This window comes from Lactuca serriola, chromosome 7 (genome assembly GCF_051521515.1).
Source record: "Lactuca serriola cultivar US96UC23 chromosome 7, Lser_US96UC23_V15, whole genome shotgun sequence".
In the NCBI taxonomy this organism is placed as follows: domain Eukaryota; kingdom Viridiplantae; phylum Streptophyta; class Magnoliopsida; order Asterales; family Asteraceae; genus Lactuca; species Lactuca serriola.
The window spans coordinates 49,619,474-49,639,084 of NC_136414.1; the positions used below are offsets into that span (position 1 = coordinate 49,619,474).

Genomic DNA, 19,611 nt, shown 5'->3' on the forward strand with positions numbered 1-19,611 from the left:
AGGTTGTTATCATGGATAACAAAAGATAAGTAAGTTTATGTTATGGGTATAAAGTTGTAAGTAAAATGTTATTAAGGAAAATAGATAAAGTGATTTAATGGTATACGCACCATTTATGTGTACACAGTTAGAAATGCCCAATTATTGAATAAAAAATTTAAGAAATCGGTTAAAAGGGCTCGGTCCCTATGATGAGTTACCAAGACCAGGCACAAAAAAGCCCGCAACTTGGGACAGGTTAAAGGCATGCATAGGCCCGAGGTTTAAGCACCTCTAGGAAGAGGGGTACCAATAGACTGGGTTTTCTAGGCTTTTATGGACAATGGACCAATGGAGCAATCCCATTAACCGAAAATTGGGCTCTAAAAACAGATTGCATTGTAAATTTGTAGTAATTATCATAACAAGTAAATTAAATAATTGAGGTTTGCTAGTTATAACACCTTTAGTCCATGAGACTTATTTGTTGCACTGATTGATTCGTAGTAAATTAAATTTATAGGTCTTGATAGTTCCAACTAAACGGCATCTAGGACGCAATTTTCGGAGGTTTTGAACAAAAACAGAGGATATGTTTGTCGTAGCAAAAGTCTTCACATTTTACGTGCGTTACAAATCCTACATCTATAGAAAAAAAAAATATCTTACTCTTACATCAGTACATGTATACGAATGACAACCTCAATGTACAATTTCTCCAACAACCACATATGGACATGATTTACATCGGGATTAAATCTCGAAAGATATATAATATGAACAAAAGGGACACTAAATGTAGTCAGTTTTCTCTATGGGTGTGTATTGACCATTTGTTTGTGGTCTTGGAATATATATTTGGGGAGAAAAGCGTTACTATTAGCCAGCAGCTGCACGCCGAGCTGCTTTTGCTTTGGATACAGATTGAAGGTAAAGTTCTTCATATTGTGATGCTGATGTGTCCCAACTGAAGTCTATGTTCATCACTTTTTTCATCAACTCTTCCCAACCTTCACTATCATTTTTGTAGTATTTGAACGCTCTGTCAAATGCACCATTGAACGCCTGCATGTTTTTATTACATTTAACTTATCATAGATAAATTGGTACCAAAATCATTTTGGATAAGTAATATAAGGATATTGCTATTTACATGTTCATCGGGTGTTACGAATGTGAATCCATTTCTGAGTTGTATTGGAATCGTATCATCATCAACATCAAAAACACTAAAAAGAAAAAAGATTTCAAGGTTAAAAATTCAAAATTTTAAAATCCCAATATAATTATATTTAATCTTGGTTTTCTATATGAGGAAAAACAGAGACCTGTCATTTAGACCACCTGTCTTTCTAGCAACGGGGATTGCACCATATCTCATGGCTATCATCTGAAAACAACAATGAATTGTTTTGTTTGTTTATATATATTAATAAGGTATATATTTAATAATTAATATTATATTGTATTGTTGAAGAAAAATGGACCTGTGTCAAGCCACATGGCTCAAATATTGATGGGATGATGAACATGTCTGATGCTGCATATATAGAATGGGAAAGAGCCTCATCATACTTGAGAATCAGTCGAATATGTTCATGGGTTTGAAATTTCTTTGCAATTTCCTCGAATTCCCTCTACAAAACAAATCACTTTTAATTATCTCTCTGAAAAAACAGACAAATATTTTTCCTATAATTTTCTCTTTTGAAACTATCTTACATGGATATTTGGCACAGGGCTAGAACCAAGCAATACAAATTGTCCTCCCAATTCCAATGCTCTGTATATTGCATGCCTGATGAGATGCACACCTTTCTGTGGGACCAATCTTGTTATACATCCAACCTGAATGATATGCATATTTGTATTAAGAAGAAATTGATTTAAATTAAATATAGTTTTAAAAAGGTGTTGAAGGAGAAAAGAAAGTTACCAATGGCCTCCTACTATCAGATAAAGAGAGTCCAAGGTGTCTTCTTAAGGCATTTTTATTCTCAGATTTCCCCTCAAGATCACTGGAATTGTATTGGAAACTGAGATAGGTGTCAGTAGCAGGATTCCATGAATCAGTATCGATTCCATTCAGAATCCCTACAAACTTTTGAGAATGAGCATTAAGTGTTGCATGAAGCCCTTGTCCTCCCTGGATTTAACAAAAACAATTTCCTTAAATCCTTCAACCCTTTCAAATTACTAATCTGAAAGAAAATTGAGTGATTTTTAATTAAATATTATTATCCATACCTGTGAAGTTCGCACTTCTTGTGCATAAGTTGGGGACACTGTTGTTACAATGTTAGAGAACACAATTGCACCCTACAAAGTATGAATTTCTTAAATATTTTTTAAGCATTGGGAAGTATAAAAAGAAAGAGGGCATTAAAGTAAATTTACCTTAACAGGATTGAGTCTGTCGTGTGATGAGTTGTCCTGCATTCTGTCTGGTCTATTAAGGTGATGAATGTCAAGACCACAAGATGCTATCTCTGAAGCAGATGCAGTTCCTTGATACTCAAAGTTATGACATGTGAAACATATTCGAGCTGAATTTAATCCTTTGGGTGCATATAGATCCCAGTAGAGGGGTGCCTGAGTAATTATATAGAAAAGAATACTATCATTTTGAATCTTAATAGATATAACTATAATAAAAAAAATTAAAAAATAGAAAAATCATACAACAAAAGCAGTCTGCCAATCATGGCAATGGATAATATCTGGTTTTTTTCCAGATTGATGTAGCAGCTCAAGTGCTGCTCTGCTAAAGAATGAAAACCGCTTCAGATCATCAGGTTCACCATATGTTTTTCCTCTCCAAAAAAACTTAGCAGGGTGAAGAGGCTCGATAAAATAAACAGGAAGCCCTAAATTTAAAAAATTAAAAATTAAATAAAAAATACTGTTGGAATCTGCATCATATAAGCCATACAATTGCTTATGGTAATATGGTTGTCGTTTGTTACACGAGACAAGACAAGCTTTTTAGGACTTATTTAGATGATAAGGATGAGGACAAGGGCATTTACGTCTTTTTGCATATAGAAGAGATAGATAGCACATCATTGACATCAGTCCGAATACAAAAGTTGTCTTGTTATGTCATGTGTCATGTCATGTCATGTGATGTGTATGCATTATGCAAGATGGGAATATTCTGACCTTCAACAGTACCAATCCAGATTTTATTTTTGAACAAATGGCCATCAAAATATGACTCTACAGCTAAATCTAAAACCTGTAGAGAAAGAGTTAGACAAATAGATGAGTGAGTAGTCTATAAAAGTCTTCATTCTTCAAGCATGATGATAAGAAAAAAAAAAAAAAAAAAAAAAGGCATACCCTTAAATTTTGGATACTTTCATACTGCATGCAATCGTATTTAGGGAGAATTATTTCTACAAGATGTCCTTTCTTCTGTAATGCTTTACTAAGAGCAGACAACACATCACCTAGACCACCAACCTAATAATCAAAAACAAAAATTAGGCAAAAATGTAAGTTAATTTCAGAAATGCATATAGTTTTTTTTTCTATTTTGGCACATTGTTAAATAAAGAGTTATATGCAAGAACTAACAATGTATGTACTTTGATTGTTTCAGTTCTTCCTATTACAATATTGTACTTTGAAAAATCTACCCAATTTTTTACAATATACGAGATTAAAATTATTATTATAATTATTATTAAAAAAGTTGCAGCCAACAAGAAGTTTTTACCTTAGCAACTGGAGCCATCTCAGCAGCAATATGAACAACATGCAATCCTGAACTACAATAAAAAGAAAACAATGATTTATACTAATAATAACATGCTGAAAATTTAAGTCATTAAATAAATAAATAAATAAAAATACCCGGATGATGAAGATGTTAATCTGCGAAAAGCAGCAATAATTTCACGCTCATTTTTTTCCTTACATTCTATATAAACATCATGAATCCTTCCATCTTTCTTCCATGTCATTTCCCTTAACAACTTAGCCTCATCTCCATGAATTTTCTTTTCAAGAAACCAAGCATCAAACATAAGCAATAAACGACTCCAAAATTCCCATGGCATATCCACTTGTTTACCCGATGCTTTTTTCTTACTTTCTTCTTTTAAATTGTCAAGTGTTTCTTGAAACTCCTTCACTGAATCTTGATATAATTGTACATAAGAATGTATTTCTGCATCTGATCTTTCGAGGCGTTCATCAAGTAGTTTTATTTTCTGTTGCATTAGATCGTTATATTGTTGTAGCTTTTCTGATGATAATTTGTAAATGTTGGCATCTTCAAGAGACTCTTCAAGTCTTTCAACTTTCTTTCGAAGCTCCTGGTTTTGTTGTAGTACTAAGATAGCTTGATCTGCTTGACTTGTTGACTTGTCAAGTAATCCTTGCAAATGCTCTACCTAAAACACAAGATTGTTAAAATATTATAAAAAAAATTATATAATTTATAAAATACGTTACAAATGTTTTACCTTATTCCAAAGGGTCTCACACTCTGATCTTAAAGTTGAAAGTTGAACACCATCTTGTTGGGAAACAGTGAGCTTGTATTCCAACTCCTTTATGGACAATTCCAAAACAGTGCGTTCATTTTCAAGCATTTCAACACGTTCGTCTGTTCTCTTGACATCCCTAAGTTGCTCTTTAAGGGTATTTAGGTCATTTTGCAGGGACATGTTTTCATTTCTTAATGAATTCAGCTCCTCACTTAAAGCACGGGTTTGTCGATCAGGAGATCGAAGAACAACAGCATCATGTGCTCCATTATTAGACATTTCAGATTGAAGTTTCTCTAAATGATCCTGTAAAAGCTCAACATGTATCTTATCTTGTGCAGCAACTCTGATTCTGGCATCAGTTTCAGCTAACCTCATTTCCAAATTATTGATTTCTCTTTGTAAGACCTCTTTTTCACTAAGAATTGTTTCCAAATCTTCAATTGCATTGATTCGGGCTTGGTTTAGGATATGAATATCTAGAAAACAATTAGACAGAAAAAAGAATTACAGGAAAATACCATGTTTTTTAATAATACTAAATAGAATTTATACTCAAGAGGAAAAAGATTGTACTTTTCTCTGCATTACGTATCATTCCTATTACATCCTGAAGATTTACAGTTGTAACCTCGCCCACTTTATCTGCACCAATAGACTGTTAAGACGAAAAATCAGATTATTAATAATAGAAACAGATGTAAGTTAGTTTCTAGTTCTTTATCACTTCAGGTTTCTTTCCTAATCCTATATACTCTGTTTAAAGCCTTTTGTTCAGATCAATACAGCTTCACCAAAACTACATCATTCAACTTAGAAAAGCTCAAAATAGCTGGAAACAGATGTAACAGCAATACCTAGGATAAAACCATCATATATGAATATTCTTGAGGCATACCGGGATCAGTTTGCTGCTTGAATTCTTATCATCAAAACGCTGAATTGCTACAACCTCATCAGAGGTAGATTGATGAGAAAAGTCATCTTCATTTTCTGAATCACTATTTTCATTGCCAGGTGTCATGAGATTATCATTTTGGGGAATCTGTGCAGGGATGATTTTCTTTGCTTGTGGTCTCCTAGGTGGTAAGCTGTGTCAGTTGGAACATATTGCACAAAATTAAAAGTCGTTACAAAGTAACAAAAAGTTAAGATACAACAATGCATACCAAGTACTATTCTTTTTTACTGAGGTAATGTATTGTAAACATTTTCCTCTATCATAACAGTTAATAAAAGTGTTGTTCCAGATTATTTTAGCAACTGTGGTTCAGTTTACCTAAACTCAACATGTCAATGAAAAATTCTAGAGGCAACAAGATTTTAACAACTTTCTATAAAGTAATAATTATCTGTTAATTTGGTTAGATTTCAATTTCTTAAACAAAGTGTGATCCCTAATTCGATTACCAACAAATTCACACAATACACATAAACGGATCAAAGAACAATGCAAGGTCTAAACACCAAAGTCATTGATCAACGTGAAGTTAAAACAATCATGTTCAATTATAATATAACATAGAACTAGATACAATACGCTTGCTGTCCATTTAATATTCCCAAATTTATCACCTTTCTCGAAACAAGGGAAATAGTAATTCATAGTCCAAAATCAGAAATTTATCTCGAAATCGAAAGAAATTACATAAGAAACAGTGTTTTCTTCGACAACGCAAAAACGAAGCAGTGAATAATACCTGGAGTTACGTTGACGTATCTTGCAGGAAACTGTAGCAAACCGAGGAGAAGGCAAAGAGTAAAACCGCACATTCAAATGCTTACAGTCAAGCACCGTACAACAGCTCCATTGATGGCTCAAAAAACACGTCGATAGCTTCCCCGCCATGGACGGAAAAAGAAGAAAAAGTTCTCCACTGTGTGAATTTATGTGTTATTAGGGGAAGACGAACGGAAAAGGGTGATTTTATCTATTTCATTTTCAGGTGGTTTTAAATAAATCTCAGAAAGTAATATTCATGTGCGTGAGTGTGTAGGCTGTACTGACACGTGTACGTATGCGATTGTGTTGTAGGGTTGGGGGGTTCATCCAACGGTAATGAAGCGAATAACTTGAAGATTTGGACATCGAGGTGGTGTAGTTTAGATTTTTTCTGGATTGCTTTCGAAACATAGAATAGAACGTGCTTTTCTGCGGTTATGAAGCAGTGATTCAGTGCGGGGTTGCGTAGGTAGGAGATACGTGTGGCGGGATCTGAGGTGATGATAGAAAAAATAGACTTGATCGGACGGTGGGGAAACGAAGATTTAAGGGTTGGGAGTATATTACAAAATTGGATTTTTATGAATTATGTGTTTCTAATCTCAAGAATATACGAACGGGGCTCTTTCCACACAAGCAGATCCAAAGTGAAAAGAAAGATGATATATTTAACACAGCATTTTAAGTTTGGTCCTTTTAGTTTTTAAAAAATGGCATGTTTAGGATAACTATAAATACATCTACGTGATCAGTACTTATAGTTTCTAACTTGTTTACGTGATCACGGGTTCACAGGTTGGAAACCTCAACCCAACCCAACTCATATAACACGTTTAAGTATATGCGTTAGTGTATCAAACCCAACCTGCATAACCGATTTAATAAATAAGAAACACATTTTCAAAAAATAATGTTTTTCAACATAAAGTTATTTACATCAAAATAAATAAATAATCAAATAAAGGTTTTCAAGTAATAAAGTCATTAACATCCAAATAAAATTGAAAAATAAAACATTCATATAAAGTGCAATTATTCAAGGGAAAATGTCACTGTAACCCAACGAACTTTCAAATTTTGGTTTAAATGGTCCCTTGTGATATTTTTTGCATTATAAGGGAACGAATTCAGGTTTTCTGGATTTAAAATGCCATTATCAAGAATGTGAAGGGGTCACCCGGTGAACCCCTTCCTTTTCATCATGTACCATTAGACAAGTAGGTCACTTCACTTGCCACCTGTCTAAATATTTGAGACGCCACAATGACCCTCTATGGGATCGATGAATTTCTCTATATTTCAACCTCTATGAATTAGATCTAGGTCAAGAAACCCTGCCAAAAACGTGAATCGACTCCAACGTTTCGTTAACCTCCCGTGATTGTGATATCGAGCGTCCTCAACCAGATTTTTTACGAGCATATGATGGATAGGCCTTACAAGCCCTCAATTCAACATTGTAGTGTTCTTCTAAGAACCATTGCAGGCAACATTTCACCAAATTTGGATCTTGTTTTTCAGGTAGTAAATAAATTTGAAGCCACAGGAAACTCTCTTTCAAAAAGCATTTATGATGGTATTCATAGATCATTAACAAGTGTAGGTCAATTTGATGAAGCCAAGAAGATGACAGCCATGAAAGATGCAGGATACGAACCCGATAACATAACCTACAGCCAATTAATCTTTGGTCTATGTAAAGCCCGAAGACTAGAAGATGCAGCCAAGGTGCTCGATGAAATGCAAGCAAATGGTTGCAATCCTGACATCAAGACATGGACGATTCTAATCAAGGGACATTGTTCAACCAATGAAGTTGACAAAGCTCTGATCATTTTGGCTAACATGATTGAGAAAGGTTGTGAGGCTGATGCGAACCTTTTGAACGTTTTGGTAAATGGGTTCTTGAGTCAAAACAACGCCATTGAAGCACACCAGGTGCTTGTTGAAATGACCGAGACAAGACAGGTGGGGTGAAACCATGACAGGCGACCTATAAGAATTTGATCAAAAAACTGTTGTTAGAGAGGAAATTTGAGGAGGCCTTGAAGCTCCTAAGGCTGATCAAAAAACTGCTTGTAAGGACTATCCATCATATGCTCGTAAAGCTCTACTGCTTCTTTCTTAAACATTCAGGACGTTGGGTTTGATTTAGGCTTAATTTCATCTGGGTTTAGTTTTTAGTGGTGGGGGTTTGATTTAGGCTTAATTTCATCTTCCAGACATAAACACATGATCTTCATCCCCTGATCTCTCCCAATCTTGATCTGATTTGGGCGGTGGGGAAGGGTCAACTAGTGAGTGGAGGGGAGGGGAGGGCTTTTACCGGCTGGTGGCTGAAGTAGAGATGAAGCAGAGCAACGACAAAAGGATGCATCATCGTTGATGGTAACCAAAGCAACGATATATAGGGTTCAGTAAACAGGGCGGTCATAGGTTTCAAACCTGTGATGTTTTTTTCTGAAGTAATGGTGAGGTTTGATTTGGGTTTAATTTTGGCGGGGATACGTTCATCTTCATTTTCATACCCAAGATTTAAAAAAAGGCTTTCATTTATCTTAGAAAGAAAACCAGGGTGGAAGGAGGGAATGAGATGATCTGAAGAAGGAAATAAGGGAAAAAGGTGGTGGGGACCAATATTTGTTGACTAGGACCAATATAGAGGTATATAATTACAAATCAACATATTATTTTCTATGTGGCACTCTTTTTGACATCAGTAACCTATTATTACAAGTAACTTGGCTAAATTAGCCGGTAAGAGTTGAATTTGTTCCCTTATAATGCAAAAAAATATCACAAGGGACCATTTAAACCAAAACCTGAAAGTTCGCTGGGTTACAGTGACATTTACCCATTATTCAAAAATATTTGAAAACCAATTAGATAATTCATTCATGCTAGAATTCTCATTTCTTCCTCAACACTGACTTTTTTATGCAAATTTAAATTTATGATCTTTTGAAAGCTACATAAATAATTTTATGTCTTCTATTATTTGTACTAAAAAGAACTCACCAAATGACAGATTCACATGGGGATTTACCGATTTAGAAAGAAATTTCATAGTGGGTATATGGTAGTCGATGCATTGTTACTTACCTGTGGACGGAGGTGGGTCAATTTAGGGTCAGAGCGTAGCACAAGAGTGAGAGTGATCGATTTTTGTGTTTTCCGACTTTTCTCCCGTCAGTTGGTTGTATGAGAGCTAAATAGCCGACGATAGGTGGGATAGTAGGCGATCGGCGAATCGTCGATGAGCGAGTGAAGGTGTAAGGGCATGAGGACCGACCACCGGCCAGTGGTGGTTTGGTGGATGCGTTCTTTGTTCGTGAGGACCGGCCACCGACCAATGTAACCTTTTAACTCCAGCATGAACAAACTCTGTTAGATGAAGGGTGAAGTCTCTAGTGTTATTCCTTGATTCAGATCGAAAAACTATACAACACCACCAGATCTAAAAAAAGGATGGTGGGGGCGGTGGAGGTTTGATGAAGAGGGGTGCTTCTTGTCGGAGAGGGTGGTGTCTCATCTGGAATATTTGTATGTATGTGTGTGTATGTGTGAGAGAGAGAGAGAGAGAGAGAAAGAGAAAGGGGGAGAGATGGGTGGGGGAATGGCATAGAAAAGAAGTATCTACCATTTTCCAGGGATGATGCGAGGAGAGGAAGTCGTGGGCTCTTTACACCCCGCTCCCGAGTTGTAGCAAAGAAAAGAAAGAGAAGAGAAAAGAAATAAGGAGAGAAAAGAAGAGAAACGAAAGGAAAAGGGATTTCTCTTTTGTGCTCCCGATTTGGAGAGAAATGAAAGGAAAATTAAACATTTTGTTCTTTCTTTCCGAATCCTCCCAAATCGGAAGGAAAGTTAGGAGGGAAAATGATCCTTCCACTTCCTTCCTTTAATGAAACTCGGGAGCACCATTCTCTCTTGTTTTCCTCTCATTTCCTCCCATTTCCTTTCTTTTCTCTCCTTAAGTTCAACTCGGGAGCGGGGTGTTAAGGTTAGGGTAGTTTAGCTTTAAATATTAATTTAAATTAAGAAAGAAAACTAAAATTAATAAAAAGAACAAAGTAATGGTATAATAGTAATTTAGATTAGTTATGAAATAAAATGGAAACATAAGGACCAATCATGCAAAAATTAAAACTATAAGGACCAAATACATAACACCTTTCATAAATATCCTAATCATGCCAATTTTTGCAAACCACATGACCAACAAAGAAATTTTATGTATATTTAAAAGAAAGTTACACATTTTGTAATTTGTCTAAATTCATATTTTTAGTCCTAAGGCTAAACGGTATGCATTTTACAAAGAGCATTGTGGCCACGGTGGCAACCAACCACGATCGTGCACACTGTGTGTGTCGTGATGGTTGTGGCATTGTGGAATGTGATCATCACCACAATTAAGAGCGTCCAATGAGAGAAGAATGATGATTTTTTCCTGTGACTGACCGTTAATTTTAACATGTGTTTTTTTTTCAAAATTTAAACACATTTTACCCCTAAAATACAACACTACATTTTACCCCACTTTCACACATAACTTCATTCTCTTTTTATACTTTTTAACACCACAAAGATGGAATTTTTTTACAAACTATGATCCGGATGATTGGATTTTATTGCAACGTTCTTTAATGTTGCTCAAAACATTGTCAATCAAGAGCACATAGGTGTTAGTAATACAAAACGATTGTCAATCAAGATCGGCAAGCTGCACATAAACTTTTAATACATGGTTTTTTTTTGTTAATGATTGTCTTTATGATGATGCAACATTCAGTCGTCTTTATCATATTATGTGGGAAGTATATTAAGTATTAGTAATGTTTTAGAGTTGCATTATGAGTTTTTCCAACAACGTTTAGATGTTAGAGGTAGAATGTATTTTAAAATTATTTGACTGTTTAATATTTATTTTCTATGTTTGTTTTTATTTTATTTACTTAATGTTTTTATTTTGATTAAAAAACTAGTACTTTCATTTAGTATTTAAAAGATGCCAAGTGATAAATCTTGATATATGATATCTAGAATGAAAGTGTAATCGCTAGAATTAGAAGTATAATGCCCCAACTAAAAGTAAGATATCCAAATTAAAAGTACAATGCCTAAATGGTAAGAGTAAGAAATGATAATTTTGTTGGTATCTAGTATAACAGGATACTAACAACCTTAAATTAGTAATGGAATATGAAAACAATAAGTTGTTTCAAACTTACACCCCCTCTTCTTTAAATCTATTCATAATATACATTCTACACCCTCAACCAATTGGCAGAAGAGTACCTTACAAACACTCCTTATACCGCTATGCCACAGACCCTTTCTAGTTTCAAGACAATGAATGCAACAAATTAAACATTTACATATATTACAACACATAAGAATTTAAATGATGGAAGTCAAGAATTATAAGGTAAAGAAAAAAGGGAGATTATATGGGTTGTAGCTTCCAATCAAATTCTAAGTGGTTGCAATCGGTTGAGCCTTTCACCTTCTCTAGTGCTGCATTTCTATGTTGCAACAAATAAAGCCCTCCCTCATCCTTCGAGATCCTTTTACGCCCCATTTTACGTGATATGTTCTTCCATTTAAACTCAAACTTGCATGCTACAACACAACAAAAGGCATGCATAGTACCAATGCTTTTTTTTTTTAATTTTATAAATAACTAATATATAAAATATGATTATAAAGATGATTTATTAACATAATGATCCAATTTCTTAAGTATACTTTTAGAAATATTTAACCGTTTGGCATGTTACTTTTTTAACTAGTTTTGACTGGTTATTAATAAATTATAACCAAATTAATCTTATTTTGAGATTGTTTCTCTAAAAGGATCCAAAATGGTTAACCTGGCTTTTTGTTTTCTAAAATTTAACTAATTTATCTTTATCTATCTAAAATGTTTTATAAAGATCAGATGATGTGGTTTACCATTTTTTAAGGCTACTCATCCAATTTTTTAAAGGAAAGATAACTTGACCTTTAAAACTTAAATGACAAAAAACGTATATGACACTTCAAAATAATTAATTGATAACAACTATTATTGGTGTCACTATTGTTTTGACAAACGCTTTTTAATGATATACCTCTTCAAAGATATACTCATTTTTATTTTGTATATTTAATAAGATAGATCCGTTAGTCAAGATCAAGAAACAATAAATATTCAAAAGACAACTATGATTAGGGGAGTAATTAAAATATTATTCCAATGGTAATAACCTATTGAAAGACTAAATGAAATAGTAAAAAAATGATGTAACAAACTCCTATTGAAGATGCTCAAGAACACAAAAGGACCAAATGCATAATATAAAAGAAGATCATAATAGATTAGAAGCTTACCTTCACTTTTACTCTCAAAACCTCGAATAAGGCATGCACAAATCCAAGGTCTTCCAGCTTGTGATGCTTTTGCACCACCTTTTAATTCACCATTATGTTGTTTCAAGCTGCAAAAAGGAGGTCAAATAAGCAAAATTTTACTAAACAAGATGATTGAATTGTATGCCCAAAATACGCATTGTAAACAGTTTAAATGCTTATTTATGCAATAATATTTCATTCTTTTTGCACAAACGAAAGATTGAGAATGAGTACCTGTATGAAAGAAAGAGAAACTATAATCATACAAACTTCTGTTTCCTCACAAAACAGAAGTTTAACCATTAGGGATTCAAATGTTCTTAACGCATCTCAAATAGATTATGTAACGAAATCACTAGTTGAAGCTAAAGATGATTACATAGTTAAATATGTGTGCAAGATAGCAAGTTGAAGTTTAGGGAATCCTGAGCAATAAAGTTATAATCTTGTCTCATTAATTCGCATATGCATTAAGTAAAAAAAAAAAAAAAAAAAAAAAAAAAAAAAACCGAACATATAAAGAAGAACAATTGTCCTGATTTAGGTCATAATTGGTTGGGTTGCTGTGAAAAGAAATAAAACACTGCAAGTTATACATATACATGGATTTCCCTTCAAGTGTAATCAAAGGGTAATATGATTCCTCCTTCTCCCTGAACCTTTAATCCCTACTGAAACTTAAATAAATAAATAAATCAAGATCCCTGTTTTTATAATTCCAGTCGTTTCCAAGTTATTCCTGCATTTCCAAAGCATATTGGTAACCCCATTGATTGAACTCGGACCTTTTTTTACCAGAAATGAAGAAAGGGTGGAAATCTATGGAATTTCTTCAATTTTACAGATTTTCAGATATAAGCAAACCACAGAGCATAAAGACAGATAGAACGGGGGTTTACCGGCGAGAAAAATTGGTGGTGACGCCAACGTAAGTTTTGATCGGTGGATTAGTCGATAAGATTAGATACACCGACCAATTAGGTTGCTTTGAGACCACCGACGGCGAGGGATTGGAGTTTGATGATGATGGTGATGAAGATGGAAGTCTGATTGAAGGTGATTTTGGAAGCTGAGAATGTGGTTTGATGGATCGGAAGGTTGTGGACAGTAACCTCGTCATTCATACAAATTGGAACTGCTGCTTTCATACCATCTCAATGAACAGATAGTTGCAGTCTAAGGGGTGTTTGGGTTAGCAAGCCAAAAGCCTTTTTTTAGAAAAGATAAAAGCAAAAGATATTTGGCAAACTAGTTTTAAAAGTCATTTTTGAAGTTTTTTACACAATGAAAATGAACTTTTTGGAAAAGTCAGGAAATCCTGACTTTTTGTAACTTTTCTAAAAAGGACTTAAATTTAGACCTGGAGCGGGTTTTTTTAGTCGATGAAAAATTAATGGTTGTAGATCACATTTTACTATTCATTCGATCCGCTCCGTTTACTATCCGTCTCATCTAAAATTTTGAAATATAAAGGTATTATTTATAAGCTAAAATACATTTATCAATATTCACATATAAGAGTCAAGGAGTTAGACTGTTAGACGTTCCGTCTCAACTTCCCAGTTCGGTTCCTAATAAAAACGGTCGATTGTAGTCGACTCCGAATATAATCAACTCTATAATCTTTGAAATCAGCTATGAAATCAATATTCCACAATTAAGACTAAAGAGAAACAAGAAAAAAGGCTTCAATCAAGATTCAAGAACAAGAAGAAAAGGTTGCAATCGTGATCAACATTAATTCCACAATCCACAATTAAGTTTGTTTTCTAACATTCTAATATAATCAACTCTAGAATATTTGAAATTAACTCCAATTGTGTGTTATCTATTGAAATCGACTCCAATAGACTATAGTTATAATTGAATTTGATTTTGGAATGAATGTTGTTTGGTTTTAGTGATCATGTTATATGTGTTTTAATGCATAATTATAGCATAAACTTAATATCGAAAATGGGTCGGGTTGAAATCTGTTGATCTTGTGGGTAGGGGTATGGGTTTAATCATTTAAAACCTTGCCGCTTACGGGTCGGGTTTGGATCATCGTTTGAAAATTTCTTAATGGATTTGGATCAAGGTCGATCCGCTTCAAACCCGCTCCATTTTCAGCTCTATCTACATTATTATTAGGGTAAGTTATTGAAATAGTCTTTATGGTTTGGGTTGTTGCATGTTGGTCCTTAAGGGTGTTGGGTATGGGCAACGCCCTATAGGCGTTTTTGGGCGTTATAACGCACAAACACCGCTCCCCTTCACCGTTTTTGGGTGTTATATGCATGTCGTTGCTTCCCATTGTCACCACCATTTAATGTCGTTTCTTTGTTTTTAAGTTCTTATTCAGATACATCCAAAGGTTTGGGTGAACTGTATTTGTGGAATCATAGTCTTGGATACATGAATGAGAAATGCATTACCAAGTATCCAGTTGGATTGGATTTTGGATATCATTTGACATCGAGTCTCATGATAAATGCAAGTATTGTTTATCAAGATAGATGATGAATACATCACTAGGTGATAAGAATATTTGTTGGAAGTAGTTTGCACTAATGGACCGTTCAGATTAACCACGATACATGATGAGACCAACTTCGTATGAACATGGGTCTGGAACCTTGATGTTCAAAACTCTTATAAAGTGAAGTTGAGAATCAGTTGGGCAATAGGATGAGACATTCGTAGTGAGAATCTCTGTCCAAACTTTATCAATCATCTAAGAAATTGTGAAAGAGTCTCATAAGCTATCTCCACCCACAACACTAACACTAGGGAGTGTTAGTTGGATAAAGACACAAATCATTCATTGATTGTGTACTAGATGAGTCGCACTATGCATACCAACAATTTATGGATTGTACCATGAATAGTGTTACGAGAAGTCCTTTGGTCTTGTACCAACTAAGTAGGTTCAAGAAACACTATGATATGTGTAGCACCTAGTTCCTGGTACGTAAAATTTATCTAAGTATTTTACATTTTTAGCCTTGGACTCGGCGAGTTGTAGGCCCGACTCGCCGAGTGGAGAGGGGTTTGGGAGCACGTTTAAGTTGGCGACTCGGCGAGTCCCAACTGTCTGATGAAACCCTAAATTCCAAGGGTTTGCACCCTATTTAAACCCTCTTATCCGCCCCCAAGCTCGCCCCTTCGCCCTCAGAGCTATCTCCTTCGTTCAAACCTTGTTTCTTGTGAGATTGAAGCATTTTGGTGTGTTTTCTTGAAGATTTGGAGAGGGAAGGAGAGTAGATCAAGAAGAGAAGAAGGAGGCCAGGCATCTTTGTGTTATCCCAGTGATTTCCTTGAGGTATAACTCAGTTTCCCTCTGTTTTCATGCTTATTGTCCCTTGTAGTTCCATGAAAGTCCTTCTTGAGCCTTTCCCCAAGCTTGTTGATGTATTAGGGTTTGTAATAAGTTGTTTAGCCTCTAGATCTAGGCATGATTGAGCTCTAGGAGCTTGGATCTACTGCGTTTATGGAGCCATATTGCATGAAAGCCCTTGATCTACTCTTTTAGTGCATTTTGAGCCCTAAAACCTTCATTGGTGTTTATTTACACGTAAAGTTGGAAACTTTACGTGTTAACCAGGCCCTAGAAACCTAGATCTATGTATGGTATGAGCTGGATTCAAGCAGAATCGCGTGTATAGTATTTGCATGTAGCAGACTCGGCGAGTCGTTCATCTGACTCGGCGAGTCGAGTCGCGAGTCCCCGAGTTTTCCCCTTTTCGTGTTTGCGGAATGGAGTAGTGAGTCATGGGGTGTGACTCAGTGAGTCGGAAGCCAGACTCACCCATGAAGAAACTCGGCGAGTCAATGCCCTGAATCAGCGAGTCCAAGGCAATCTTCTTGCCTCAAGATCAGACTCGGCGAGTTGTTCATACAACTCGGCGAGTCTCAGCATAGAGTGTTCTTCGGATGAAGACGAACTCGACGAGTTGTTCATACAACTCGGCGAGTAGGATGAAGGATGTTTGGGCACCAGTTTAGAAGGACAACTCATCGAGTCGATGCCAAACTCGACGAGTAGAGACAGGACAATGGTCCGGCAAATAGATAGGGACTCGGCGAGTTGGTAGGCCAACTCGGCGAGTCGGGTCAACTGGAAGTTGACTTTGACTTTGACTCTTGGCTTAGTTAAGGGTAAATGGTCATTTTACCCTGAGGTCGATTAGCAACATTTGACTGAGTGTTTTGTGGGGATTATAGTCGGAGAATTTCCAGGGCAGCAGTAGCAGGAGACAGTCAGTTCCCACGCAGATCAGCAGCTACTTTGAGGTGAGTTACCTTCCAGTAGTGGTAGGTCTACGGCTACAATGTCGGCCCACCAGTAGGATTGTATGTTAGATGTTTGTCTCTGTGATATTCATCTAGGTTGCTACTACCTGTGATATGTTATTGTGCTAGTATGATATGATGTTATGTACTAGTGACAGTAGGGTGGAGATAGTCCCCCAGAACACTGGTCGATAGGGCCGAAGGGGCAGTTATGCCCAGTCATGCTAGATAGTTTGAGATATAGGTGTTATGTGGTAGTGGTGGGGGTGAAATAGTCCCCAGTAGCCGATCGAGAGGACCGAAGGGGAGGCAAGCTCCCAGATATACTGGTCAGTGTCCGGTCGAGAGGACCGAAAGGGAGACTAGCACCCAGATATGCTAGTCAGTGTCCGGTCAAGAGGACCGAAGGGGAGGCAAGCTCCCAGATATACTGGTCAGTATCCAGGTCGAGAGGACCGAAGGGGTAGGTCGGGCACCCAGATATGCCTGACAATATTTGTATGTTATGTGATTGTATGGTATGTGGTATGTTGGGGGAAGTCACTAAGCTTCGTGCTTACAGTTTTTAGTTTTGATTTTAGGTACCTCTTCTTTGAAGGGGAAGGAGCTGGCGTGGTAGCGGCCCATCACACACACACGTCTTATATTCCGCACTATGAGACCATCCTGGGAATTTGTACTCTGACTTTATTATGTTTTTATGAAATGTTTTTCAAGACATGCGATAACTTTTATGAAATGATATGATCAGTGAACATTTTATTTTTAAGGTTCGCTAAGAATATGTTTTAAAAATGAAATTTTTGGCTCGTATTTTTGGGATGTTACAAGTTGGTATCAGAGCCCTGATTTGAGGGATTCAGACACACCTTCGGGGGTGTTTGAACTCAAATCGATGGATTAAAAGATTTTTGAAAAAGAAAATGTTTTCCAAAAGGATAAGAAAAGGGTTTTAAGAAAGGACAAAGTGTGATGTGCGCGACCGGCCAAGCTCAAGTAAGTATTCCCCAAAGTACCTATACAAGCTTATGTTATGTTTATCAGTTTCAGTAGAACAACATGCTAGAATAGGACTAAGGATCTAGGAGTGATGTCTTATGTGCCTGCTTTATGTGCTTCAGTGTATGAAAAACTGCATGCTAGAATTGAGTAGACAACAGTAGGATAGTCTGTTTAGGTTATGCCTGATAGTATGAGTTTAGCATTGTATGCTAGCTCAGCTTTTCTCTATGAGGATGGATTTGCTTGAGATTGTTCCCTGTTGTCTGAATGCTGCTTGCTTTGTGCTTCGTGGGGCTCTGAGTGATGGGAGTTAGACATAAGGTGAATACGTCACGTCACATGTGATCAGGGTTGAATAATCTTAGAGTGTTGGATTTGGCCTTATCGCGCAGCTCTTGTCTGAGTCTAACCGTTGTAGAGCCGAGTCTGTTACTCGAAGGATTATCTGAGCCTCACCACATGTGATGGTATTCAGGTAATGACTAATTGGCATTACAAGGAGACCCTCAGCAGTTGAAGACTGGGTAGGGTGGAGTTAGAGATTTTCCTGGGGCAAGCCTAGGATGAGTATAGCAGTGATCAGCAGTAGTGAAAGGGACCTGGTGGAGTCAAGGCAGTCCTTGGAGAAGGTACGGATAGATGTGGAAGGTAGTATGGGCCCGTACTACTGAAAGCAGAGGATCCGTACCCGAACCGAGGAAGGCCAAGATAAGACCAGGGAACTTGTAGTAGGTGTGATCCCTCCAGAGGTATCAGTATCGCTAACAGTTATTATTTGTGTATTTCAAAATGGTGGTGCTACGCTCGAGGCCAGCAGTTGGCAGTGCAGGAGAGGGATCGGGTTCGCGATCAGGTTCCGAGCCAGTAGATGAGGGGTTGCGCAAGTTCATCGCATCATAGATCACCAGAGGCATCCTTGAGTCGACCCCCATTATCTTCGGGTCGATCAAGGAAGGGATATTGGAGATGATGGAGGATCGCCTCCGGGCATTCAGGAGCAACATGGCATCTGGCCAGTCGGGATCTCACACATTGTACTTCAAGGACTTCCGGGGCAGTGGTGCGCCAGATTTTCACGGGGCGAAGGACCCCATAGCTGCCAGACGATGGATTGCAGACATTGAGTCTGCACAGTTGACTAGCTTCTGCCCTGAGGGGTCAAAGGTGAGATATGCAGTAGGATGTTTGAGAGATCGAGCTAGGGATTGGTGGGAGTCCGTTGGTGACTCGTTGGGAGCCTCGGCTATCGAGGCTATGACCTGGTCGGACTTCGTCGGACTTCGTGACCAGGTTCAGGGCAGAGTTTGCGCCGGCTGTCGAGCTTCAGCAGCTGGCCAGGGAGTTTCTAGATATGAGACAGACGACGGAGACTGTGGCAGAGATCACCGCCAAGTTCCGAGAGAGGGCGTTGTTGGTGCCCCAGTACGCGGGTGACGAGGATATGAGGAGGACCCGCTATCATGACATGTTACAAGCTGATATTCGGGAGCATGTCAATTTTTCAGCTTGCCCTACCCTGGACTCTATGATTGCCAGGACAAGGGAGAGGGAGATAGATCTGGAGCACATTCGGAAGAGGAAGGGGGAGGAAGGGCATGTTATGGGGGCTTCGGGGAAGAAGCCCAAGGGATCAGATGTGGGGCCAAAAGGCCAACAGGGGCGGGGTCGCTGCAGGAAATGCGGCAAGATGTACGAGGGAGCGTGCAAGTTGGGATCGTCAGGCTGCTACAAGTGCGGCAAGTT

The 19,611-nt window shown here is 37.1% G+C and overlaps 2 protein-coding genes and 1 pseudogene across 4 annotated transcripts; 1 reads left to right on the forward strand and 2 right to left on the reverse strand.

The window, feature by feature from the left end:
* Positions 1 to 550: 550 nt before the first annotated feature.
* On the reverse strand, positions 551 to 6,483 carry SS4 (starch synthase 4). 3 transcript variants are annotated; one of them, XM_079009004.1, is made up of 17 exons: positions 6,176 to 6,483; positions 5,374 to 5,554; positions 5,052 to 5,133; positions 4,452 to 4,954; positions 3,838 to 4,379; positions 3,701 to 3,752; positions 3,322 to 3,444; positions 3,142 to 3,217; positions 2,662 to 2,846; positions 2,377 to 2,571; positions 2,227 to 2,298; positions 1,916 to 2,125; positions 1,702 to 1,827; positions 1,467 to 1,616; positions 1,308 to 1,369; positions 1,133 to 1,208; positions 551 to 1,044 (listed from the first exon to the last, which is right to left on the reverse strand). In XM_079009004.1, the coding sequence occupies exons 1-17, from the start codon at positions 6,322 to 6,324 to the stop codon at positions 859 to 861; spliced, it is 2,970 nt and encodes a 989-aa protein (XP_078865130.1). In that variant the 5' UTR covers positions 6,325 to 6,483; the 3' UTR covers positions 551 to 858. The 3 variants fall into 3 exon arrangements, with proteins under 3 accessions (XP_078865130.1, XP_078865129.1, XP_078865131.1); XM_079009003.1 differs by having other exon boundaries at positions 5,374 to 5,566; positions 6,176 to 6,466; XM_079009005.1 differs by lacking the exon at positions 6,176 to 6,483 and having other exon boundaries at positions 5,333 to 5,472.
* Positions 6,484 to 7,284: 801 nt separating this feature from the next.
* LOC145063955 (uncharacterized) lies at positions 7,285 to 8,326 on the forward strand (annotated as a pseudogene).
* A 3,088-nt stretch (positions 8,327 to 11,414) lies between these two features.
* Positions 11,415 to 13,793, reverse strand: LOC145063232 (Excinuclease ABC, C subunit, N-terminal). The gene is made up of 3 exons (XM_079010820.1): positions 13,491 to 13,793; positions 12,571 to 12,677; positions 11,415 to 11,820 (listed from the first exon to the last, which is right to left on the reverse strand). Exons 1-3 carry the CDS (start codon positions 13,709 to 13,711, stop codon positions 11,645 to 11,647), a joined length of 504 nt encoding a protein of 167 aa, XP_078866946.1. The 5' UTR covers positions 13,712 to 13,793; the 3' UTR covers positions 11,415 to 11,644.
* Positions 13,794 to 19,611: the final 5,818 nt, after the last annotated feature.

What these genes read in the sequence shown, in the direction of transcription:
- SS4 (XM_079009003.1), bottom strand. Translation starts at nt 6,324, where the DNA reads ATGGCGGGGAAGCTATCGACGTGTTTTTTGAGCCATCAATGGAGCTGT. An exon ending in ATTGGCAGACTGCTTTTGTT is followed by an intron (nt 2,572 to 2,661) that starts GTATGATTTTTC and finishes ATAATTACTCAG; the next exon opens with GCACCCCTCTACTGGGATCT. An exon ending in GCCCTGTGCCAAATATCCAT is followed by an intron (nt 1,617 to 1,701) that starts GTAAGATAGTTT and finishes TTTGTTTTGTAG; the next exon opens with AGGGAATTCGAGGAAATTGC.
- LOC145063232 (XM_079010820.1), bottom strand. Translation starts at nt 13,711, where the DNA reads ATGACGAGGTTACTGTCCACAACCTTCCGATCCATCAAACCACATTCT. An exon ending in ACCACCAATTTTTCTCGCCG is followed by an intron (nt 12,678 to 13,490) that starts GTAAACCCCCGT and finishes TCCTTTTTGCAG; the next exon opens with CTTGAAACAACATAATGGTG. An exon ending in TTTTGAGAGTAAAAGTGAAG is followed by an intron (nt 11,821 to 12,570) that starts GTAAGCTTCTAA and finishes GTTGTGTTGTAG; the next exon opens with CATGCAAGTTTGAGTTTAAA.